At 36.5% G+C, this 12,230-nt stretch overlaps 1 protein-coding gene across 7 annotated transcripts in view; it reads left to right on the top strand.

Annotated features, from left to right (window-relative positions):
- Positions 1-12,230, top strand: part of MAP2 (microtubule associated protein 2) — a 210,050-nt gene that overhangs the window by 130,835 nt on the left and 66,985 nt on the right. For 6 of the 7 annotated variants that reach the window (XM_029225970.1, XM_029225969.1, XM_029225966.1 and 3 more), the window contains exon 5: positions 2,819-3,103. In XM_029225970.1, the coding sequence (XP_029081803.1) occupies positions 2,842-3,103 (262 nt within the window). In that variant the 5' untranslated portion in view covers positions 2,819-2,841. Of the gene's footprint in view, positions 1-2,818; positions 3,104-12,230 lie in introns of those variants that run through there. The other variant, XM_029225971.1, reaches the window with a different exon arrangement.

Below are 12,230 nucleotides of genomic sequence, written 5' to 3'. Positions count from 1 at the left end.
TCAGATGAAGGTTCTATAGCCAATTGCTTGAGATGCTTTGCACACCACTTGCCTTCCCTGAGATTCCCATGCGCAGTAGAATAGCAAAAGCTCTCAGAAAGCTTGTGTTATACATGCCCATGTAACTCAGCATCTCTCAAGCTTATTTGAGCACTTTACCGCTGGTGATCTTCCTCCCCAAAACACATAATCAAAGACTATTCATGAAAAAATATCAGACAGATTTCAGTAGAGGGCATCTATAATTTACCTGACCAGTATTTCTCAAGGTCATCAAAAACAAGGAAAGTCTGAGAACCTCTCACAGCCAAGAAGAACCTGAAGAGACAGGAAAACTAAATGTAATGTAAAATCCTGGATGGGGGTTCTAGAAGCGAAAGAGGACATTAGGAAAAAACTAAGATAATCTAAATAAACTATGGACTTTAGTTAATAATAATGCATCAGTATTGTTTCATTAATTATAACAAATGTATCATACTAATGTAAGATATTAATAACAGAAAATTGCGTACAGGGGATACATAGGAAATCTCTGTACTGTCTGCTCAATTTTTCTATAAATATAAAACTGTTCTAAAAATATAAAGTTTTTAAAAAAACAGTATTAGCCAGGCATGTACTTTTTTGTGGAAAACTTTTTCTATTTACAGGTATTCACTCTGCACAAAAAATATTTTGGACCGTATAAGAATATGTAAATTTTATTTAAGCTGTTCTGGTAAAGGAAAAGTAAAGAAATCAAGGCATGTAAAGATAAGGGTGCTGAGCCAACAGTCTCGCTAGCAATAAAATATTGTGATCAGAGTCACGCTTTGAATGTAAATAATTTATTCAGCCCATTAGATATATGAAGATGCCGAAACAAGATTATGTTTCTCAGAAGAAACATAATCTTCAGACTCCCAATTTAGGTCCTTTGATAGTTGACTAGAAGACAATGGCAGAGTGGAGTCTAGAACACTGCAGAACTGTCTTTATAAAAGATGTAGCTAAGTTTTCAGGTGTACACATGGAGTGGTTAGTTCTGAGGACACACTCCTCCCATCAGGCTCTCATGTCCCAGACACTTGCCGTGTCTGTCTTGGGATGTTCATTCAGTTTTATTATTGGACTTACCAAGTTTTCAGGCTCTTCTTCCTATGCCAGCAATTCCAGAAAAACTACTGAAAATATTTTATATGTAATGACTGGTGGTATGATGACTGTTAGTATAATTATAATAATAATAACAAAGGTAGTAACTACTATTTATTGAGCTTGCCAGGGACTTGTGCTGAGCCCTTTATATTATTCTGTTTAAACTTTGCAACAAACCGATAAACTAAGCATCCTTGTCCTCATTCTATATATGCGGAAACTCTTCCGTGCATGCAGTTCTTTGTACATCATCAGTGCTGTGCGGATGCTCTTTGGTTTATTCACAAGCCCTTCAATCAATGTTTTAAAAGTTAAACTTCTTATCTCCTATTTAAGTATGCTCATAGATACAATAAACATTATATAGAGACAAATAAATCCTTATGGGAAACAATTGCTGCGGTTAGGGGTGTGTTATCATCAAATTAGTTTAAAAGAGTTGATTCATCTCGTTCTTCCTGGTATGAACAGAAAATTAGAATAGGGACCTGAGAATAGAATGAAATTCAGTAAAAAACAGACAGATCCTTACTAGGAATCTGATAGGAAGCTTACTTTCTTTACAGCCTAATTTATTTTTGATGTCTCTAAACAGAGCTTGGTAGCCAAAAGTAGATTTGTTTTAATGCAGTTTTTGTTTCCTTGTTTGGAGGGTTTTGCTTGAATTTTTGAAAGAAAGGAAAGTGTTCTTAGTTTCCATCAGAGACTCTCATTGTCTATGTTATCATGAGTATAGGGACAATAGACCATCAACAAAGCTACATTGCTGGCAACAGCTTTTCAAAACTGAGTGATTCATCACCTCTCATCAACTACATCTCTAAATTTAGTGGCATCGGCATATAAGTGAAGGCCGTGCGGTATCTGCCATTTGCTTAGCACGTACAGAACACCTACTCCACAACTTATTCAAACTTTACTATAATTTACAGCCACCTAGTATATGTTAGTGATTTAACTTAATTGACTTAATTGTGAAATAAAACTGTAAGTTATGACATAGGCCAGATATTATAATTTTTATTCTCTATGTAAGATTTATACTGAGAAAATTTCATTCCCTTGTAATCTATACATAGGGCTTAGAAAAGTTTGCTGAAAAATTGTCAAAACTATCTTTCTCTTAATACACAGTATCCAGAAAAACATATCTACCTGGTTTGAATTGATCATCTTTGAAACTGAAAGGGCTAATATATTGGCCATTGTCTTTTCTAGGTTTCACAGAGTTGTGGTTTAAAAGAGTATTTGGGATAATTTTCCATAATCCAGCATTTCCCCTCAGCCATTCTTTTCCCCACTCTTTTCTATCCAGTTTTGTCACCCTACAGATTTTTCCTATACTAAAGAAGTCCTTTACTGTACAATGTCACATGTCAGTGAAAGTTAGCTCAGGTATGTCCTTAAATGCCAAGCACTAGTTTAAAAAAAAAAAAAAAAGAGTATATGTAAACTGATGGTGATCCTATATTAAAAGAATAGATATTCCAGAAAAGATCTGTAAAAACCAAGGTGTTAACAATAGCTACCTCTTGTTATTAAAAGTGGGTTGTCGAATATGTTTTTTGACCATAGCTAACTAGTGAGTTTGCTATAAATTTTCCCTATCTTAGTACCACTAATATCAGATAAGCTTTCTCCAAAGTCATGGCTGCCGTTTTTCCTCTTCCAATCACAGGAGAAGCCACAGGACGTTGAAGAATGGCAGATGATCGGAAAGATGAAGCAAAGGCGCCTCACTGGACCTCAGCTCAACTAACAGAGGCATCCGCCCACCCACATCCACCTGAGATCAAGGATCAAGGTGGGGCAGGGGAAGGACTTGTCAGAAGCGCCAATGGATTCCCGTACGGGGAGGATGAAGAGGGCGCCTTTGGAGAACATGGGTCACAGGACACCTACTCAAATACCAAAGAGAATGGGATCAATGGAGAGCTGACCTCAGCTGACAGAGAAACAGCAGGTAACTAACGGCTCTTCTGTCACCAGGGCTTGCTTTGTGCTTTGAAGTCTGTTTAGGCTGAAAGTGAATTAATTTACAGCACTGATCTTCTTTCACTAGTGCTAGGACTGAAATTCCAGTCGGTCAGGGGAAATAGACACCAAAAGGAGAGAAAAATCATGGGAACTAGCCTGACATTTCCCCCAAATTAGTTGTATGCTCAATCTCATCTCCCTGTTTAGTTTTTACCACTTTAATTTTGGTAGACAAATGGCTTGATGTGTGCATGTTTTGCTAGTAACTGTCAGCACTGTAACTTACTGAAAGAAAACTTCACGAATAGTTTCTTATTGATACTCTTGAATGATACTGGACTTAAATCGATAAATTGATAAGAAGCATACTTACTTTTTAGGGCAGAAAGGAATGTAGAGTCTATCTCCCAGCCTTTAAAAAATAAAAGAGAAAAAGCAAAGAAAACAAACACACACATACATACGCAGGAACCACTTAATACTTCCTCAGGTAGCTTTATAAGAACAAATATACAGATGCTTAAAGGAGAGCATAATATAATTTAATCTTAAGTACTTCCTTTCAAAGTGTAATTTCTACCAATAGTCCTCTTTACTGTTGATGATATTGTCATTAATGGCTTAGAGAAACACTACCCTGCCCTATAATATTCTACACCATTATTTCCCTTCTTTCCGTAATTCAGAATTTAATGCATTTGAACACAGCAACTTGCTGACATGCTACTCCAAAGAGAGTAAGTAAACTACTAGTTAGAAAGGCTATACCGCCTTCAAAATCATCCCGTACTTGTTCAAAGATTGGTTTTCTACAGTCAGTTAGTTAGCAACACGTGCACTGTATGCTCAGTTCAAAAAATATATTTAAATTTTAATGGGCAAGTATGAAAGGCATTTCAAATATAGTATGATTTTTTTTTTAATCCACTCATTCAACAAACTACTATTGGGCATTTTCTACGTACAAGCTGTGCCAGGGTATGTGCAAGGAATGGACTCTGAACTTCACAGAGCAGATGATCTAGTAGCAGACATTAGACATGTGCATACAATTAATTCCGATACAGAGCACGGTGTGTTAAGTATCAAATAAGCAGTATAGGAGGACAAAGCTAAAGAGGGATTGTTTCCAAACAAAATTCCCAAATTGTGCACAGAAGCATCTTGAGGTGCCACAGCAAAGGCACAAGAGTATGGCAGTGTTCTAAATACTCAGAAGAAACACTGTGATACTCAATGGCTTTCAAATACTACATGAACTATTAGTTCAAGATAGTTCCGTATCACTTCTAGATCACACCACATTCCTTTTCAAGACGCCCTGTCTTTGTGAAGCTGCATTTTGGCAGTTGCTGTGATAAAAAAACAAATACCCTGCAGAGATGTCTGTGGAATGGAAAGAGAGGGTGGCAGTGTCCAATCTAATTCAAAGATTTGAAAAGCTGTGCAATGCCCTATAGGCACAAATGTCGCATTAGTAAGAAATTGTGGTTAAGAATGAAATAAAAATATTATTTTTACTTTTCATGGTTACAAGGAGGGTTGAAAGAGATAGTAGAGTATATAAAATGCATGACTCAAGAAATAGTCTATTAATTACCATTATTGTTATTATGATTATCAGTGGTGGTAGTTGTATCTATATGGACAACAGGGCACTCTGGGTCTAGGAATATTTTTCTACAGCTGAGTGTAATTCAACTTGAAGAGGGTGGGACTTGGGTGTCAGGAGCACTAACTGGGAAACTTTTGAAGGGATTGAGGCACGAAGAGTTGAGAACATGTTAGAACAAAATGGTTGTGGGAAGGAAGGAGATAACGTGAGACCAAGATTTTTCTCATCATCGTCCCCTGCAGCACTTGACATTATACCTCGAGGAGTCAATAAATGTGTGTTGAGTGAGTGGTTGAATGAATGATGCAAAAAGAGGAAAGTCCTTTTCAAATTAATGGTGAAAACTATTGGAAAGTCTTATTTTGTCTCTTGAACTCTCCCTAGTTGACTCTCACTGACTATTATGGAGGCTTATTACATACTCAAGTAAAAAACCACTGTAGCATGCTTGGTCAAGCAGTAGAGAACCAACATCATTCACTGTTTCATTTTTTTCAATGGTCTTAATTATTTAAAAGCATCAGAAAAATGTATTTGCCAGGTCAGTGTGTCCTTGCCAGCTTCTTTGAGAAAATAATATAAGTGAAAAAGAGACTAACAGATGTTTCTTTAAATTGTGGGTTCAGGACCATCCAGAGACAGTTTTGAATTCAGCTTAATATATATCAAATGAATATTACATTACCTTTGGGAGACTAATTATGTAAGTTTTGTATGTATATTCAAAGTGACAAAGGTTGTGTAAACAGCCTGCTCTAGGTTACCGGAGTGATGTTTCAGTCCAAATTATGATGTGATTTTAAATCAATGTCCCTCCAGAAAGAACAGGCCAAGTATTGAATCCATCAATTATCCACATGTGGAAAGCAGTAGGAGAGGAAAAAGTGTAAAATATTATCTTCTCGTACCCACAGAGGATTTCCCAGTGATGTTAATGTGCAATTAAATTTCTCTCCAAACTTTAGCTTAATAAAAGAATAAATTATATTATTGATGGCTTATATATAAGTGTTTCACAAATCACAAACAAAATTATCCCCAGTAAAAAGAAATGTTCTCAAATCTTAGATATGTTCTTTAAAAATGCTGTCCTTTGATGATGGAGACCATTGATACGATCTGGCATTATATCAATAATTTGAGGTGATTATTTGAAAGAGGACCAGGCTATATATTAGCCCACTCTTTTATCATTCCATGTAATGTATTGGTATATTGCAATTTCCCCTCTAATGGATATTTCTCAGGACATTGTGAACATGAAACATTTCCCAGTGACACCCTCAGCTATATGCTATCGTGTCCAGACCATTCCTGGTTAAAGCTGAAGAGCTTTCTTCTACTTTCCTTCTTTGCTGTAGCCTTCTCTTCATTCTTAGAAATAAACCTTTTCCTCAACATTGTTTATTTTTATTTATCTCTATAAACAAGATCACATAACAAGTGAATTGTAATCATCAGTTCCCCCTCCTTCCTTCCTTTATCAGAGTGGGCTTACGTCACCCAAAGGTCTACCTCATTGTCTCTCATCTACGCTTTTCAATGTGCACCTTCATTTCTGGGCCATAATAACTTTTAATTTGTAAAGGTACAAGGCCATAGTCAGCTTATCTTTGATCTTATGCCCTGAGGTGGTGGGGGAGGCAGCAGGAGGGTAGGAGTTGCACAGGAAGAGCTGGAAGGAAATTATACTTTACATTATATTTCTTTACAGTTTACCCTTCTAGATTTTTGTCTCTTTTCAAATTAGCTTCCAATTTAAAGCTAATCCATAGAAAGGTAGATAGTATTAAATGCTCACCTATTACTTTAAGAATTTTTCTTACATTTGTTTATTGACGTGTCCTTTTTAGAAGCCATGCCACAGAAGCCTAGCAAAAGAAGTGAGAAAACATTGAGAATCAGGCCATTTAGTAAAGTTATTATTATTGATAAGTGAATAAAACATGTGACTAAAGCAGTCACTTTTAAATTGTTTTCCCTACATGAATAATAAGAGTAAAGTCTTGTAATAAACCCTTCCTCTCTTTTCCACCTTATCTTCATTGAAGAAAGCAAGGAGAATGCATTTTGGTCGCTATAGAGTTTGAACTCTGAGTGAAAATTAGGAGCCTCATCTTTAAGCTTCTTATTCGTGGGTGGGGCCCAAACTCATATGAGAATTTATATCATGATAATATCAAGATAACTGGATGTTAGCTTGTAAGCTGACCTTTCACACTCCTCTTTATGGGTTTAGCAACCCATCCAAGATCACATGGCTACAGCCAACATGCAGGTCTCCTGCTTTATAGGCGAGCGCTCTTATGACTGCCCCACGCAGCCCGATTCAGAGCCACACGCCCAGCTGCGGCTGTTACCAATCATAGCCAAAGAAGGCAATTCTTCTTCCATTGCAGAACGGTCACATCCATGTACCTTGAAGCATGACAGAAAACGAGACCTTTATTCCCAGTTTTCAGCGTGAATGGAGAAAGAAAGGAGGCAATTCTGAGAAGTTGACAGATAGCAAAACTTTGAAGTATCTAAAATCATGCTTTCGTGATTTTGACTGTTTTAAGGTACAATGCTTTGAATACTAGTAAAAACACCAGTCACAGTATAAAGTGCCTTCGTGATCATCAAAAGCCAGCATCAGGTATCTCTTTGAGTAAATTTAAAGATTTAAGGGCATTCCTTCAGTAACTGCCCCTTGATTTCCCAGGGCTGCTGTGTTTCCCCAACATTTCCCTGTATTCTTTCCAGGTCTACTCCCTGTCAAAGCAGTGAGATCTGTAAAAGCTCTTCTGGGTTATCCATGGTCAGTTTTTCTAGAGTTTTCCAATGGAGATGCGCCTTCTAAAGCCTGGCCTACCCTTTCACATCTGCATGACTCAAGCAGCCAAGTCATGAACATCGTCGGATATCTAAGTTTATTGTTGCTGAAATTATAAATTTAAGCTTGAAAATGCACAGTGGAGAAAAATGTTGTCATCACTTACAAGCAAAAATATGAATATACCTTTAAACTTCTCTCTTTCCCTTTTCGATCTTGGAAAATTCAGCCTTTTCTGACCTCCCCATTCTCCCCTCCTCCATCCCCAGATTTGAGAGTTACTGGTAGGAGTCACCATCCCATTTAAACTGTGGCATATGGTATGTAATATATATTAATGTAGGCAGAGCGAAATAGTACAGGACCATTTCTCCTGTGAAACGACTGAAGCCATCCGCACGACCCCTAAGGCAAATAAACAAGCTGGCCTAACAATACAAGAGGTTGCAGATTTTCCTTTCCTTGTTGTCATGCCAACCACTCATTGCTCTGGCTGCCATTTCCCTGAGCTCCACAGAGAGGAGTGTGCTGAGCGGTTATTTAGCATTCAGGGCGGATCTGCAGAAAAGCACACAGCCTCACTGCAGAGTGTCTGGCCCGGCGGCGCCGATGGATAAGGACAGAGAATGGGGATCTTTTCAATGTTTTCCTTCGAAAGGTTAGGCATCGGGGGCTAGAAAGAGTGAGAAAGACAAGGATTTATAGAAAAGGCATGAGGTTTGTATTTGTCACGTTTGCTTTGTCCTATGTGGTCTCTATACTATTTGAAGGCAGGTTTGGAGATTGGCTTCAATCATCTGTGACTTGTCTTGTTGGTAAACAGAAGGATCTGAACCTAAATGGGGGCTAGCTTGCGTGGACATTGTCATAAAGAACCTTGGTAAGGTATGAGCTTGTTTATAGCAGGTATTGCTAACTAGAGCTTATAATGTTTTACAAATTAGAAGAAAAGACAGGTACCAGATACAGTTGTTTATTTAAATGTGCAGTTAGAGGGTAGTTCTTCCTATAAAAAATTACCTTATATCTTTCTTTGCTCTTCAGCCGAAGTCTTAGAGTAGAATGTGATTGTCTTAAGCCGGTAATTATGAAACAAAATTTAAGGAAAACTTGGTTTCTCTAGACTCCTTTTAACTAAACCCAATGATGCAACAAATAAAACATGATTTTATTCCTTGGAATTTTAATTGCCTACAAACACTTCAAGTTGTGAAAAGCAAGGCTCGATGTAACACAATATAATATGATATTTTAAAATTAAGATTGATTTGCATACGCATTTACTCCCATGTATGGTCCTCCAGAAAATTCCTCCCATGCACTTGCGGAAATCATTCTCTTTTCTTTATTGTCTTGTTTTGTGTTAAATGTCAGAACCACGTCACAAACACTTTAAAAAAACCTATTTTATCATTTTGTTTGGTCTACTGACACTTTGAAAAATTGTGTTGAACTTGAATCTTAATCAATGCAACAGATTTGAGCTAAGAATAATTCAGAACTACCTGTAAAAATTATTGTCTCGCTTGTTTCTAGATGTAAATATAATTTAATACCATTGTAGTTTTTACTTGAGCCTTTCTCCTAATCCTGTATTTTTCAGACCTTATCACATTTTCTCCTAATTTGCTGTCATGGTGGGTCATCATATTTTTCTTTTAATATATTCCAATTATTTGAGGTTTTTAAAATCTCCACTAAGAGAAGATCTCTAAGCAGTTCATAAAATCTTTTTTATTTGTAGTGAGTAGATGACAGTAATCAGTCATGGAAACAAGTTTTCCTTGATTCATTTTTCAACCCTCTAAGCCCGTGTTTTGGTTAGGATTATGCACAGCCTTTATCTGTCGCTTGTTCAATTTCTAAGCATTCTCTCCTCACAAAAGAGAAAAGACAAAAAAAAAAAATGAGAAAAACTTTAATACTAATTTGGAACAAATAAGTTTCCCTAATATCTGGGGAATATATCCATCATCAATCAATAATGTGTTTTTTGAAAAGTATGATGTATATATAAATTGATTATATTGCTTGTATATACCTGAGAAAAGTATCTGTCTCTGTATACCAAATACCCCCTTGAGGGTTGGCTTCAGGTTTGATTTTATTGCTGTTGGGAGGTTAGTAGGCTGGGGAGTACCAAACAGTCATCACACCTCCCTCTTTTCTCCCCGAGCTACTTGAGATGAACTGACTTTCTGCTTCAGTATATCAAGCCCTCTTGCTCTCTCACACTTCACTGCACCTTAGCATGTTACGTAAAACACTGCTTTGACTGTCTGGGGAGCCTGGAAATTCATACCAGGAGCAGATGAACAGAACAACTGGTGCTGCATTGCAGACCTGGTAGTTTAAGCATGATCTGACTTGGCATCATGAGTCCCCAGGGGAAAAGGACACTGCACGCTCGCTGCCCTCTCACTGTGTTACTCACCTCACAGAATGAGTCACCGTTCAACAACCCTCAGAGAAAATACAGTTCTAAAACCAGCCAAGCTGATAAGCAGAGAAAGAGGAAAGCATATGTCCTCGGCTCTCATGGCAACTTTTAACAAATATGCAAATGGTAGGTGGTTATTAGAACACAGAAATGAGAGTTAAATGTCTGCTTTTACAGTTGATTTCAGCAAAACTCAAACTTCAGAAGATATTAGGCAAAATGGATACCAAGGGAGGAATCAAGGTTCAGAGAAAAATCATGTATAATAGAGATGATTCGGCCTCAGCAGCCTGAAAATTAGACTCAATATTTTCAGTCCAGATTTTGTGTTTGGAAACATAGGTCCAAGCAGTGCTGGGAGCTGAGCACCTCTGATTCTTGCATAAGTGACTCTAGCATGAATGGTCAGTCCTTTGATTGAACTAACAATCTTCTCTTTTGCAAGCAAAGATAATTTGCCCAAGCAATCCGTTATGGTTTCATTCGTGTGCAGCATCGTGAAACAAGTGATGGAAAACTATTTTGAAAGGGTACATACAACAGAAGAGATTATCAGAAGTCCATGATCAAAAATCCAGAGCTGATTCATTTTATTTTCTCAAATGAATCTCTTCTTCTTTCAAACATCCCCATGTACCATGTTTATGTCTTGCTAATAATAGCATTGATCATATCAGAACATTTTACTGAGGTTACTTGTTACTTGTTTTAATCCCCATCACTAGGTTCTAAGTGTTTTGAGGTAGAAGCTGTGCTTCATTCATCTTCATGTTCCTTCTGGTATATAATGCAATGCTTATGTTCCATAGTAGGTGCTAATAAACATTTTTTTGAAGTGAGATAAAGAAAAAGAGCGTTAGTATCCATGTTCTGTTTTGAGAATGGAAATGACATCAACAAAATGGGCCCACAAAAATTACACCACAGTGTAAGCAATACATTTGTGGGAAAGATGATGTTAGAAAGGAATACTGGAACTAAAGAGGCAGATGGAGGAACAATGAGAGGAGGCTAGCTTCAAAGTAAAGACTATAGAACTTGATTAGGACAATCAAGTAGGAACTCTGAAATATGGTTATAAAGGGAATGTCATGGAGGGATATAGCAGAAGACTTGATATGTTCTGATAGGTTCTGAAAATAGGAGTGAAGGTTTGAAGCAAAGAAAGAAAATATATCTTTGACTTAAAATAGCAGTAAGACATTTGATTAGAAATATTGTCTTGATGATGAAAACAGCTGAACTGGGAAGAATATGAAAAAACAGGATAAATGACCTTTCTAAGAGACATCAATAACCTAACAGCTAAGAAGTATACAGATATTGAACAACTTTTCTTGTTCATTCCTGCAAAATTGAGCCTCATGTAATAGAGTTGGCCTCGATAGAAAATGATACTGAAATATCCTGCAAACAAAACTCTAAAATGAACGTCTTTGTTGATCCTATCCTCTGGCTGTAAGGTAAGGATTGCCTCACTGCTATAGATCAGCAGGTCACACAAATTTCATTTCTGACAAATGGACAAACTGAATCTTAAAGCAAATTGATGTTCTAAATCATACGCTTAATTATACTTCTGTAAAGGAATATACCAGTATTATCTTGGAGAGATGTTATGTATCCTGCTTTTGAAGGTTAACCTGAATAAAATATCACCAATGTTCTTTTTTACTCTACTTCATCTGTGAGTCTATAAAATTATTTGAAAATGATAAGTTCTTAGGTAATAAACAGCATTTCCCTATTGAATAACAGGGATATTTATTCACTAACTTTAGGGAAAATGTTTCAATTTCAATTAGATATACTTCTCTAGTTTTGTTATTTTAAAAAATGATAAAAGCTGTTCGTAATCGATAATTTTTTTTCTTTTTGACGTATTAAAATGAAAGATGCTCCCATTTACATTTTCTAATTCTAATCATTAATTTTTTCAGTATTTAAAGGACTTTCTTTTTCTCCAAGGAGGAAAATAATAAAAGGACAAGAAAAACAACTACTATTACTTTTATAAGCAATTTTTGAAATGAATCAATTCATTGGATACTTTTTCTCCTTGTTGCATTTTGCATGTTGCTATTCTTTACCTTAAAGCCAAATTATATTTTTCTCTTTCTTTAAAAATTACCTATTGGCTGTTTTTCTCATCAGCTTGAAAAACCAAGGTTTGTGACTAATGCACTGAAAAGATTGGAATAAACCTGCCCTGAGAGCTTTACCAGAATTGCCTTTTCTCAAAA

The sequence above is a fragment of the Monodon monoceros genome, unplaced genomic scaffold, assembly GCF_005190385.1.
Source record: "Monodon monoceros isolate NGI ecotype Baffin Bay Population unplaced genomic scaffold, NGI_Narwhal_1 Super_Scaffold_16, whole genome shotgun sequence".
NCBI lineage: Eukaryota > Metazoa > Chordata > Mammalia > Artiodactyla > Monodontidae > Monodon > Monodon monoceros.
This window is presented reverse-complemented; position numbering and strand designations above follow the sequence as displayed.